The sequence below is a fragment of the Haliotis rubra genome, unplaced genomic scaffold (assembly GCF_003918875.1).
Source record: "Haliotis rubra isolate DU_JTF1 unplaced genomic scaffold, ASM391887v1 Scf18, whole genome shotgun sequence".
Classification (NCBI taxonomy): Eukaryota; Metazoa; Mollusca; class Gastropoda; order Lepetellida; family Haliotidae; genus Haliotis; species Haliotis rubra.
This window is the reverse complement of record NW_025765780.1, coordinates 641,317-654,936: the sequence shown is the minus strand read 5'-3', so window position 1 is coordinate 654,936 and position 13,620 is coordinate 641,317. Positions and strand designations below refer to the sequence as shown.

At 44.2% G+C, this 13,620-nt stretch overlaps 1 protein-coding gene across 2 annotated transcripts in view; it reads right to left on the bottom strand.

The window, feature by feature from the left end:
- The window catches only part of LOC124273347 (ATP-dependent RNA helicase DDX19A-like), a 55,371-nt gene extending 42,006 nt beyond the window's left edge, over positions 1–13,365 (bottom strand). Inside the window, exons 1-5 of one of the 2 annotated variants that reach the window (XM_046708583.1) lie at positions 13,308–13,365; positions 10,461–10,528; positions 9,269–9,479; positions 7,939–8,077; positions 6,781–6,873 (exon numbers count right to left, since the gene is read on the bottom strand). In XM_046708583.1, coding sequence (XP_046564539.1) covers positions 6,781–6,873; positions 7,939–8,077; positions 9,269–9,479; positions 10,461–10,514 — 497 coding nt within the window. In that variant the 5' untranslated portion in view covers positions 10,515–10,528; positions 13,308–13,365. Of the gene's footprint in view, positions 1–6,780; positions 6,874–7,938; positions 8,078–9,268; positions 9,480–10,460; positions 10,529–12,927; positions 13,075–13,307 lie in introns of those variants that run through there. The other variant, XM_046708584.1, reaches the window with a different exon arrangement.
- Between the last annotated feature and the right edge of the window lie 255 nt (positions 13,366–13,620).

Below are 13,620 nucleotides of genomic sequence, written 5' to 3'. Positions count from 1 at the left end.
ACAAAGTCACAATTATGAAACAACCAACTGCAAAGCTTTACTGTTCCTTTCATAAGGCAATAAAGACCATACATACAGGTGGTGTAGTCTCAGACATAGTTTTCTTTATCGCAGATAAAGTCAGCGCTGTACGGCACATGGACGTCTGTTCACGGCAGTGACAGCAGAAGGAATGATGATACGGGCATAGGAGCTTACCCAGTTGGTGCGCATGCGCAACGGGAGGTAACTCCGTAGGTGGGGGCCGTATAATAAATAAAAAAGTTTATTTATTGTACAATCTTTTTATTCAAAAAACATTGATACCACTGTCACAGGACATTTTCAGCTTGGAAAATGCATAATATGTACCCCAAGGACGATCTCTATGAAGAAGAATCTCTGCATTAACGTAACCGAGGGAAAATGCTGGGTTTTTAAACCCTACCATAGTAGGAAATGAGAACCTGAATGGCTGACGGCATATTCTACTTGTGGTGAAAGCCACTTAGGGAAAATAATCTGAAATAGCTTTTATATTTTACCTCCTACTGACAGGAATATTGCTGTAAAAAAGCCACAAACCAAGTAACCAAAAAAAAGAGTGGCATCTTGTGTTTGCCTAACTAAAGGATACACATGTGATTTATCCCAATATGGATTGAAAAGAGGTATTCACAACATGCCATCCTTTACATTAATTCAACCTTATATAAACATACCCCACATCTTTACCTACATCTTGAAAATAGAACACAATGAAAACACAATACAGAACATAATGAACAACTTAGGTGTATAACGTACACTTAGTACATTTTGGTAAAATCTAAGTATTTTAGATATTTACATACTTACCTCTTATCATCTTATATGCATACTTGCCTTACTCTCCGAAAACAGACTGCAGAAGGCGAGATCGAAAGCTTGCTAACCTATAACTCGCGAAGGTGGTTCGATTGAAGACATCCGGGTGACCGGTAAGGTCACAGCAGTCTATCACGTGGCCACATGAACAAGTCATTCCTTTCGCATCGAACAACAAGGTAGAATGATGACGTGGGGAGGCAGCGAAGACTCTGGTGGGCTTCAGACTTGATGATAAGAGGTAAGTATGTAAATATCTAAAATACTTAGATTTTACCAAATTCTTTACTTACCTCTTATCATCTTATATGCCTCTTATCCAACAGTCCTGGAAGGTGGGACGTTCACCAAAATAGACCAACGAATCAGACGTATGGAACAGTGAATGCTTGGGGGTCTGCAAGCAAAACAAAGACCATGAAAGTGACGCACATAAAGGGAACAATAGGTGAGGCACTCTCACGATTGTCCCTATACAAAAGTCACAAAGCCTCCAAGGGAAGAGAACAACGCCTCGTACCTTAGTGAGTAGAAGGACATGTCAGCTGTTGAGCAACCACAAGAGGACCCAAACTCTCAAGTCCTTCCACATCTTCAACTGCCACATCTCGAAGATAATGGCTGGCAAAAACAGTGTTAGACTTCCAAAAACACCCCTCCATAATCGTAGGAATTGAACAATTCCTATGAAGAGCCATTGTGGAAGCCAAAGCCCGAATTCCATGCGGGGTTATCGCCTTAGGAGGAGGTAACCCGGCTGCCTGGTAGGCACTGATGATTGTCGTCCGCAACCAGAGGGCCACTGTGTTCTTGTTGACCTCCCCTTTGGAGCCTGTCGATAAAGGGAGGAACAACCGTTTTCTCGTCCTTCGTCTAGGAGCTGATCTAGAGATGTATTCTCTTAAAGCTCGCACGGGACAAAGCCAGAAGAAAGACCGTCTTCCTGGACAACAGAGCAAAAGACGCCTGGCATAAAGGGTCATACAGGGGATCTCGCAAGTGTTGGAGGACAATGTTGAGGTCCCAAGCTGGTGGACGAAACTTCACTTTCTGGTCCTCAAGTTTGAAAGCTTTCAACATAGCCTGCAACTCGGGGATCTTGGATACTCGCACCTCCGTTTTTACTGCCAGAACAGAGTTGATGGCCGAGAGGTAAGTCGCGATGGTGCCTCCTTTGAGATGACGAGAAATCCGGAGATGAAGGAGGAAGTCCACCAAAAATTGAGGGGAGGCCGTCAACGGTCGCACAGAACGAGAGGAACAGAACCGTTCAAAGGTAACCCATTTGTCATCATAAAGACCCCTCGTTGAAACTCGATGAGCCCTCGAGATGATTCTGGACGCACCGTCCGAATAACCTTTTGCCCTCAAGGTCCTCTGTAAATGACCCAAACGCAGAGATTGAACCTCTCTGGGTCTGGGTGAAGTTGTCTGCTGTGAGGGTGAAGCAAAAGATTTCTCCGGCCGGGCAGACAAACTGGTTTCGCGTTGGCGAGACGCCTTAGCTCGGGGAACCAACCTCTCGCCGGCCACCAAGGCGCGACCAAAAGCAGTTTCAGACGAGTAGTTTGTCTTATTTTCGCGACGACTTCCGGCAGAAGCACTGGAGGCGGGAAGGCGTAGGCGTCGAGACTTTCCCAAGACAGAGACAGAGCGTCTACTGCCCATGTGGCTGGATCCGGGATTGGGACACATAAACAGGAAGCTGATTGTTCAGGTTTGTGGCAAACAAGTCTAACATGGGCCTGTACTGGGACTGGCAAACGAGATCGAACGCCTCGGGATGAAGCATCCATTCGGTGGGTGATGTTTTGCCGGGCCTGGATAGTGCGTCTGCCAGGACATTTTTGCAACCGGGAATGTGTCTTGCTCAAACTGTGATGAGAGCCCGATCCAGAATCTCGAATAGCTGGAACGACTGATTGAGAAGACGTCGGGAACCCGTCGTCCCCTGATTGCGTATCATCCAAACCGCTGTTGTGTTGTCCGATACAATGAGTAAGTTGGCTCCAGTGAGGCGATCTCGACCAATAAGATACTGCCAGGATCACAGCTTGAAATTCCAAGCTGTTGATGTGCCAGGACTGATGTTCTGTTGACCACAGTCCCGACACCGTGTGGCCGTCCAGGTGTGCTCCCCACCCCTGTAGTGAGGCGTCCACAAAGAGTTCCTGGTTTGGGGAGAATTCGCTCAAACAAGACTCCGTCGCAGACGTTCGATGGGTGAGTCCACCAACGAAGGTACTGGTGCAGATGCCACGGCAGTGGAATGCTGGACCTGAGATCGTCGGCTTCTATGAACGGTTTCAAAAACCTCTGAATAGGCCGAAGCATGAGCCTCCCCCTGCTCGTGAGGTCCTGTGCCGATGTCAATAGACCTAGAACGGCCTGCCAATCCCTCAACCTGAGAGCCTGGGTCAACCCCTTGTGGACGCAGGCCAAGATCTTCACCCACCTGTCGGATGGGATTCTGAGTTTGTCTTGATCGGTGAGGAAAAGTCCTCCTATGAAGGTGAGTCTCTGAGACGGCTCCAGATACGACTTCTCCCAATTTATCAACCAACCAAGTTGAAGGAATAATCGGAGAGCGTATTCCTTCTGTCTGACAAGCCTTTGACGATCCCAGTTGTTCATTAGACAATCATCTATGTAAGGGCTGAACTCTATCCCTCGTAGATGAAGGAACCGTGTAATCAGCACCGTGATGCGTGTGAACAGCCACGGGGCCGAAGAAATTCCAAACGGGAGTACTCGCCATTGGAAATGCTGGCCGTTGAAGTGAAACCAGAGGTACTTCCTGTTGGGCTTGAAAATAGGAATGTGCAGGTACGCATCCTGTATATCCAGGCTGATAAGCGAGTCCCCTGGAGAGATCTTGGTCTGAAGTTGGTCCAACGAAACCAGTCGAAAATGAGGAGGATCCAATAGGTAACGGTCGTTGAACACCGCCATATTGTGAATCATTTGCATTTTGTTGGTGTTTTTCTTTGGGATCAGGAAGATCGACGAGTAAAACCCGAGGTTGTTGTTTGGTTCCTGTACCAGTTCGATGGCCCTTTTGTCAAGCAAAATCTGAATGTTTTCTGCTATTTGCTGATGTTGGGCCTCAGAATAAACGCTTGACCGAGGTAGGTTGGTCAGAGGCGGATGACTGCATAAGGGAAGTTGGTACCCCCTTTTCAGAATGTTGACCACGAAGGGATCCTCCAGGAATGTCCAGTTGGGCCAAAAGATCCCCAACCTTCCGCCTACAGGTGTGGCATGGATCTGGACGACTGAGGGGCGGAAGGTCCCAGTCGTGGAAGTCCGATGCCTCAGCGGCGTTGATATTGTGGTTTGGTGACGGCAAGGGGCTTACCTCTCTTGCCTGGGGCACCACCGGTGGGTCGTCCCTTGGTTTGCCTGAACTTGCCAGCCCGGCGGACACAGGTGCGCTTGCCAACATAGGAGTTGGCCTTGGGCACTGGATTTGTCTTACAAACGGCTCGAAAAGACTTGAGGGCTATCTCCATGGTTGTAAAGGACGAATGTTCCTTATAGATCCCCCTTATGGCATTATTGAACAGGCACCGAGCAGAAAAAGGCTGACGAAGCAACTTTCTTGTGAACTTCGGTTCCCAAGCACATGCCGAGAGAAAACCAGATCGTCGCACTGCCGTGGTATTAGCCAACGCAACTCGAACATGACCAACAATGTCCCCCAAAGTGCGAGATTGCCAACGCATCATTGTCGTGAGATGGTCAATCCTTGAACCATTATCTTCCTCCAAATCCTGAGAAATGGCCTCCGTAGCCGAAGCCAGGGCAGACAAGGGACGTAGCATTCTTTTCAATTCCGTATCAATAGCAGCCAACTTGGAGTCAGGAACCCTATACGAGGAGATAGGAGTAGACGAAAGGCGATCCAACTCCTGATCGTGAACTGCGGCCTGGTCAGAGAAATCCAAGGAGTGAATAGGATAATCACCCCTATGCGCTTTAGCCGCCCTGAAGTTATGATTCAGAGACAACTTAGCAAATTCCTCATCTAGAGAATCAACCAAGTCCCGGACAATAGGGTGAGGCGGAAGACGAAGATCGGGTGAGTCCCATATAGTGAGCTTCTTATCCACCCCTGCAGCTGGAAAAGGGCAAGAAGTCTGAAGTATATCCACCATCCAATCAAACACTGCCTCAATGCCTAAATGAGTGTCGGAATGAAGTTGGTCCAACATCTCCGGACCCTCCAAAGATTCGTCATAATCTGGTCGGAAATCTTGCTCGGAGCAAGGTGAACAAAGAGGAGACCTACTTCTGTCAGAACGGGTAGAGCCCTTATTGTCCCTCTTGGACGACCGTGAAGACCGATCCAAAGTAGTTGAAGGAGGTGGAGGAAGTGGAGTAGACCTACTACAACCGGTGTTGCAGGGCGAGACTCTTGAGGGGATGATGAAGGCAAAACAGCAGGGGGGGGGGGGGCTGGTGGTCCCATTTGGGAGTGTTGCTGCGACTGTTGAAACATCGAGTTCATAAAATTATAGATGACACTCGGGTCAAAACCCTGAATAGGAGGGGCACCAAAATTCTGCGGTATACCAAAATTCTGGAACATAGGTGGATAATTCCCCACCTGTTGAGTCACACCTGCCTGATAAAAAACCTCTCTGGTTCGGTAAACCACTGCCCTGTGGAGTAGAGAACTGTTGCGGTACGCCAAGCATAGGCTGCGTTGTTGTGGTGCGCCAGTCTGAAGAGGTGCGCCAATGCCAGTTGATATGCCACCGGTGATAGGTACACTCGGTCCAACAGGTATAGCTTGTCCCATCAGTGCGCCCTGTCCAACAGGTGCGCCGTTGAGAGAAGGGTCCAACCCCAAAGGGAACACTGACTAAACCTCGGTTGACACATGAAGCGCCGTATTCACAGGTGATGAACTCAAAGGCGTACCGGTAGGTGCGTCAGACGAAACCGGGGTAGATGCGGGAACAGGCTGCTCCCCAAAGTCTTTCACAGGAGTAGACGACGTTCTCTTGCGTAGTCTCTGTTGCGTAAGTCTCTTCTTAGCTACACGCAGATAAGCCTTGAAGAAATCAAGGGACAGCTGATCGCACTCCCAACACCTGGAGTCCCATGTGCACTGAGAAGTGCAATTCAAACAGCGAGAGTGCGGGTCCCTGCACGACTTGAGACCGTTACACTTTGTGCAATGAGGCCGTGGCATACAGTGCTCTAAAACATAAGCAAAACAACAATTTATTGACAAGCGACAAGCGAAAACATGTACGAAAAGCCTGGGGCGGCAGAAACAAACACGTCGCAAACACTACCCCGCTCAAACCAGACAGTGAGACTAAACCGGCAAATCACGTGGGACCGCCATCTTGGCAGTAACAAAATGCACGCAGGTGAAGTGGAAAAGCAAAATAAACACCGCGAAAACTCCTACCCACCCTAGGAGGGATGAATGGGAGCCCGAAAAGAGATATCCAAGGACACAAGTCCCGGATACCCCAACACGAACCATGAACTCCACTCGTAGCGAGAGAGGAGAGAAAAACAAGCGAGCGAGAAAAACAACACAAGAACGAGGAACTCAACTCCGGTGAGTACGTCCTAAACAAAGTTAGCAAACTTAAAAGATACCAGAAGTATAGAAAATAAGAACTACAGGGGACAAAATACCCCCGCAGTCAAAACTACAAGTCTTAGGATCTCGATCCACGTCTGATTTGGTACACGAATAAGAAAGGAATGACTGGTTCACGTGGCCACGTGATAGACTGCTGTGACCTTGCCGGTCACCCGGATGTCTTCAATCGAGCCACCTTCGCGAGTTATAGGTTAGCAAGCTTTCGATCTCGACTTCTGCAGTCTGTTTTCGGAGAGTAAGGCAAGTATGCATATAAGGTGATAAGAGGTAAGTAAAGAATTCACTTATTCTAAAGCAAGCCTTACGGATCTGCTAGTAATGTTGGAAGAGCTGTTTCTTGGATCTTGGAGGGAGCATTGAAACCCATGTCATAAACACCCTTCAGTAATTCAGGTTTCCTGGAAGAAGAAAACAAATATTGGTACTGCTGCAAAAATAGAAACAACTTGTGTTCATTAGGAAGAGTACAACTTAGAGATAAACCAACCATACAACAGTCAAATGTGATGTAGTACCACTGTCAACTTAATACTTATTTCAGTTGGGAAACAAGTACTTTAGCCAGATGTTTCAAATGTGCAATTCAGAGGTATGTACACTTCAGTGTAGACTAATGCTTAGTCTCTGAATATATATAATTTTGATAGTAACAAACAAGCCCATTTAAATTGAAAAGGAGCCCCAGGGAGACCAGAGATTCAGAACCTGAGGAAATCTAGACTTGCTTTATTGAGAGCTTTGGCACTGTAGAGAGGCTTGGCAATAGGGAAAATAATGTGGTTCATGGACTGTGAGACAGACTAACTTCAGTGGCACCCACTGAACTTATAATCCATTAGGTTTATCTCTATTCTCCATGAGGGCAAGAAGGCCTCGTAAACTTGCCTTATCTTGGAATAGTAATTACACACGGAGGCAAACATCTGCTATGGCAGAACATTTGGAAGTGCAAGATTCCAATACTCATCGCCTTAACCAGTTCAGTACACTGAGTTTTTCAAAACAAAGCTGAGATAACCTTCTAATCTAAGCTCAAAGACATATGTATCAACTTCATCTCCACCTGTTGCATGTCTGCAGCTACTGGAAGTCCCAAGTCATTCAATGGATGCCAACTTCTTGTATATTGTATCAAAGCAACATTTCATGAAGACCTCTACAGCCTGGTGGCTACTCATTCTTGTTCTACACCTTTTGTTCAGATCTGGACAAGGAATAAACCTCACCAGGCTGATGCTTTATAAACACTGTAACAGACGGGCTCTACCATAAAAGTACATATCACGGTTGACATGATAACAATTTGACAGGCTGAAGAGAATTTGGATCCTGCATCGAAAAGACAAAGTGTAGTGTCAATCTGACCACAAGACAGGTTCAATCATCCATGTACTCTAAACAGGATATCCCTTAACACAACAACTGTATATATCACTTGCATGACTTTTGTACCACTGACTTACAGATTCAATGCTTCGAAAGACTTGACAGAGTAGAGAGGGTTGCTTGGATCTTTCCTCAGGATCTCAATGTCATTTTTTGTCTTGACTAACTGGTTCCGCAGCAACTTCCGCAGATAGGATTCATCCTCCTTGGTCGTCACTGAAACAGACACACAGCCATTATAATTTACATAACACATCATTATTCAATTATCCACCTGAGTCAATGTAAATTCCAACATGACCTAGATTATATCCTGCTGTAACTGCAACTTTCCACTCTACTGAGGTGTGGTGAGGTGAGGTGAGGTGAGGTGAGGTGAGGTGAGGTGAGGTGAGGTGAGGTGTGGTGTGGTGTGGTGGTGGGTGTGGTGAGGTGAGGTGAGGTGAGGTGAGGTGAGGTGAGGTGAGGTGAGGTGGTGAGGTGAGGTGAGGACAAATGGGGTTTAACGTTGCACTTAAGAAAATATCGCTCATATGAGGACGTTCATGCGTGTGTATGTGTGACTGAGTTCAGCTGTTTTTATAGTGCTAGTCCCCTGAGATACCACGCCGCAGTTAAGCATGAATACCCCACTCAGACACATTATGCTGACTCCGAGCTGACCAGTCCTTGTACGCATTAATGCCGAGCGCCAGGCAGGGACCTACAAGTACCATATTATAAAGTCTTTTGGTATGAGGCGGACAGGGATCGAACCTGCGACGTTCCGCTCTCTGGGTGGACACTCTAACCACTACACCATGGAAGCGCTCCCATTCTACTGAGACTGGTAATACCCTTTCTTACTTATCAATTGGAATGTTTAGCTTCTGGAATATACATGTACTGGGCATTATCATGTTCTCTTCAATTTTGGTCAAGTCATCCCAACAATCACTTCTGCCAAGTGTTTGTCAGGAAACCAGGGAGGTAAAAATGACACTTCCCCTTACAATGTGGTCTCATTCACCTGATGAAGGGGCAAGGAAAAGCCCAGAAACATTTTGTATACAATAAAGAAGAAGTTGACATCCATAATATTTTGTCTTATACTTGAATACCAACTTCTATGTTCCTTTCAAAATCTCTTTCACCATTTATTTGTACTGTCTTCTGGTGTTCCCCACCGTGATATTGCTGGAATATTGCTAAAAGCGGTAAAACTAAACTCACTCACTCACTATGATTACCGTATGGTATTGTTCAAGTTGTGATCCTATCCTGACTTTGCAAAAGATTCCCAACACATGGGGTGATTAGTGTACCTGGATGCCAACAGGGTGGGAACATGCACTGAACTTTGTCTGTGACTGGTGGAGGGGGGATCACTGCACCAGCCCACCTGTAATGCTCACAGTCAAAGTGTACCTTTCTCTTCCGTAGCTTCCTCGGCTGCTTTTGCTGCAGCTTGAGCTGGTTGTGCTGGCGTGTCTGCCGGTTGTGCGGAAGTGTCTGCTGAGTTCCCTGACGTGTCTGCTGCTTTTAATATAGGGTCTATGTTGGTAGTTCCAGGTTTACTTGTACTATTAGATGCTTGAGTATTGGCAGATTCATTCTTGTTGATGGCTAGTTTTTCTACCTGTGAAAACACAAAACACAAATCACTTGACTTGGACAAGCCTGGCATGGCATACTCATGGCTCATCACAAACATCAAACTCTTCACTTAAAAGCACAATGTCACACATTTTCAACAATATCTTGGCCTATATCATATATTGGGGCATATGCACTTACTCTACCTTCCTATTGATGCAATAAAAAGACTTATTATCCCTTACGACTTGCTGAAATCAATAATTGAAACTTCGAGGCGAATAGCTTCCAAACAGAGAATGCTTGCCATATATGGAATGTAAACAACCTCTCCTTACATAGTAAACTGTCACACACGGTGTTATCGTTGTTTGCCAAAGTGTTTTCAATAACAAGTTGTGCGTAGGATATTCGTAAAGAGTGCTGCAAGGGACATAACTCTATGGGGTTCGCTTGAAATTATGCTCGCCTGGTAGAGTCGATTTAATGCAATGTTGCATGAATTGAATTGCAGTAATCCGTACTTTTGAATGTAAGATAGTAATCTAAATATGTAGTTGTTTGGGGAATAAATCATATGGTAGCTTCCCTGAGGAATGATGGTATTATTGAGAGAAATACATGATATATTTTTAGAGAGGTGTTGTGTGATATAGTGCCTTTAATACTCAGGGCTCGATTTAAGAGATATTGACTTACTTGCACTGGGTGCAACCTAAGATAAAAACCTACTTGCACCAGCCCAATTCCAGCTGCACTGCTTTTATTGGAATATGTAATGAAAGAAATATGCTATGAATTATTTAGATGTTTTATTCAGAGGTTTACCCACTCATAATTGACTTGCACCTGGTGCAAGTTAGACTAATAACAAGGTTGCACTTTGTAATATTAGGTTGCACCAGTGCAAGTATCAAAGCACTAACTCGAGCCCTGATACTACTCTATAAACTCTGCCATGGAGTATCCTTTAAGAGTTATCTTAATATGGATGAAAGTGGAGAAGATTTAGTAGTGACTCTACCTGACCAGCCAGGCCCTTCTCTTGGGCATCAACTTCATCTCCCCAGTCAGCCATTGCTGCTCCTCTACCTGCAACAGTTACAGGACAATGCTCAGCTCAGGTGAGGTGAAGTGAAATTGGGTTTTACGTTGTGCTTGAGAATATTTCGCTCATATGATGATGTGCATGCGTGTGCATGTGTATGTGCGGGTGCTTGTACTAGCCCAGACTGAAGCTAGTTTTATAGTGCTAGCCCACTGAGATACCATACCGCAGTGAAGCATGAATACCCCACACAGACACATTATACTGACTCCGAGCTGACCAGTCCTTGTTGTACCCATTAATGCCGAGCGCCAGGCAGGGACCAACAAGTACCATATTTTAAAGTCTTTTGGTATGACGCGGTCGGGGATCAAACCCGCGACCTTCCGCTCTCCGAGCGGACGCTCTAACCACTACACCACGGAGGCGGTCCTGCTCAGCTCAGACAGACAGGCTTGGACAAATACTTCACCAAATACAATGTTAGCAGTGTATCATGATCCACTCTGAAGAACTGCTGAACATGTGAAGAGATATGGAGGATCATGAGTGTGGGTTTTGTGAAATATATTTAAGGAGGACCCTGGATTCAAAAAGTATCAATGTTAACATCATGGATACAGGACACATAACTTTGATTTTCAGGCTTTGTTTGAATGAGAGCCAATGCCAGATTTACTTACAATACATGTAATATGTAGGTAGCACTACTATCAGTTCACAAAGTTCATCTTAAAATTTCTGATCTAGAGCTGTTCTGTTTGTTTGTTTTAACATTGCACTCAGCAATAGTCGAGCTATATGGTGGTGATCTTAACCAGACAAATCAGTGATCAACAGCATGAGCATCGATTTACACAATTGGGATACGATGACACGAGTCAACCAAGTCAGCCAGTGTTACCACCCAATCTCATGTGAAGACCAATTCTAACCCGGATCTTCACAGGTATCTTCTTAATGGCCAGGTGTACCTGTATATATATTATTATTGGCAATTGTTTGTCAGATTATTTGTGCATGTAAATTATGACATGAGCATATCTCCACGTTTGACTCACAACTCACTGAACTCAGTCATTTTTGGAGAACAATCGATGCAATATATCCTTCCCTGGTCTCCCAATTCCTAAATTGATGAAACATCACATCAGCAACGATCTTTTTCCAAATCATGTGAGCAGAACTATAGTCATCTAATGTTAACCAATCCAATTCTAGTATTCTCCATAGACGGTTTGAGAAACATGTCAAATCAAAGCTCAAACACATCCACATTTTTTGTGTGGAAATCATGACCATTTCAATACTATTCCAAAGGATTTTTTAAGGGTACCTAACCCTAGGTATTATACGAGTTGTTTGACTGACAAGGGATTGTGAATGGTAGGTTAATAAGATAGAGGTACCTTACAATATGATTGTAAAGGGTGTTTCATTAGAAAAGGGCTCTGAAGGCTATGGCCAGTATTGGTACAATGTGTGAAGCCCATTTCTGTTGTCCCCTGCCATGATATTGCTGGAATATTGCTAAAAGTGGCGTAAAACCATACTCACTCACTCTGAAGGCTAAGGATGTAGCAAGTGAGAGCAAGTAGATGAGATCAAATTTAGAATTGCTCAGGTTCAGAATCACTGAGCTCACTGGGGTTCCTTTTCATATATCTATGCACAGACTTAACATGAGCCTAGCAATCCACTTGCAAGACATTCCACAAGTGAGAGCCAGCTCATTTCAATATTGCATCACAGGTATAATCAATATCAGAATGACTCATATCTAAAATTACAATCATATAGTTTCTCATTTGCTTTAAATCATCTCTTAATTGTTAATTGTGTGATCAGCATTTCAGAAGTTGGTTCATGCTTCATCTTTCAATCAATTCTCATCGATCAAGGAACATAATTCTCAGATAAAACTCTCAGATAATGGCATCAGGAGTTGAATTTTTTTTTTTTTAAAACTCCACTGGACACAGGTCCAGTAAACTTTCAAAAATCCACATGACCAAATATTGATTTCACTTGAGCTCAGCTAACAATTTGGATTTCTTTGGTAAATAATCTTTATCAATTATAAACAACAGACAATTGCATTTTATTTCATCATCAAAATACATATTATCAAAACATTTCAGTAGTTTTGCACTACTGTACCACAGTAAGGGTTAATGTGGATATTGACCTGACCGACCAGAGAATTCCACTCGACCAAGGCGTCGGGCAATGGTATTTTTCAACCCCTGGGCATGTCCCAATAAGTAAATGGATAAAAAAAGTATACTCTTATAAGAGCTTAGACTGATAACAATTGGTGTTTCTAAAAGCGAAGAACAGCTGTAAATTCAAACCCTATTTTTTATCGTCCTGGTGAAGTTATTGCCAATAATCATAAACTGATGTGGTATTTCACTCGCCACAAAAACTGATCGGTATTTACCTATGGCAGATTTTAGTTTCTTCAACTTTCATTTTTATTAGCCGTCGATTTTATCACCAACACCAGAGATCGTTTAGCATGTTTCCCTTGACAAACGTCCACTGCGTTCATAGATATCCTCGTCAGGGTATGTTTCTATTGTATTATCTATAAGACGTAAAATGGGTTTTTCCGTTCATCAAAACTCAAACTGACATCATTCATAAGTCCACAGGTTATGTCCAAACAGTGAATGTGAAAGACTGAAACGGAGCTTAATGTAAGTAATATTACAGTAGTGTCTAAAATCTTCAGTAATCCACGGGGCCCCATCCACGGTATTGCCATTATATCCTAGAATCAAATCGGTTATTATTATTTAAAACATAAAGATTACATACTTTCTTTTCACTTAGTCTTCCTTTCCGCACGCCGGGAACGAAAAACTACTTTCCTAATAATTTGTTAACATGCTACAAGAAATGTAGATTACATTTATACCTATTCGTGAGTTCTTCTGTATTGAATATCTATTAATGTGTTTTAACTTGCGATAGGCATCTTATATAAACATAAAATATATTTATATAGTAACATATGATATTGTTATATTTTCGTTTCCAAATGAAAATATGTCGTACGTGTACCTGTATCGGAAGCGCAACAAACAAGCTCCTTACAGCGAAAGCACATTCGCGGAGCTCTCTTGCCACC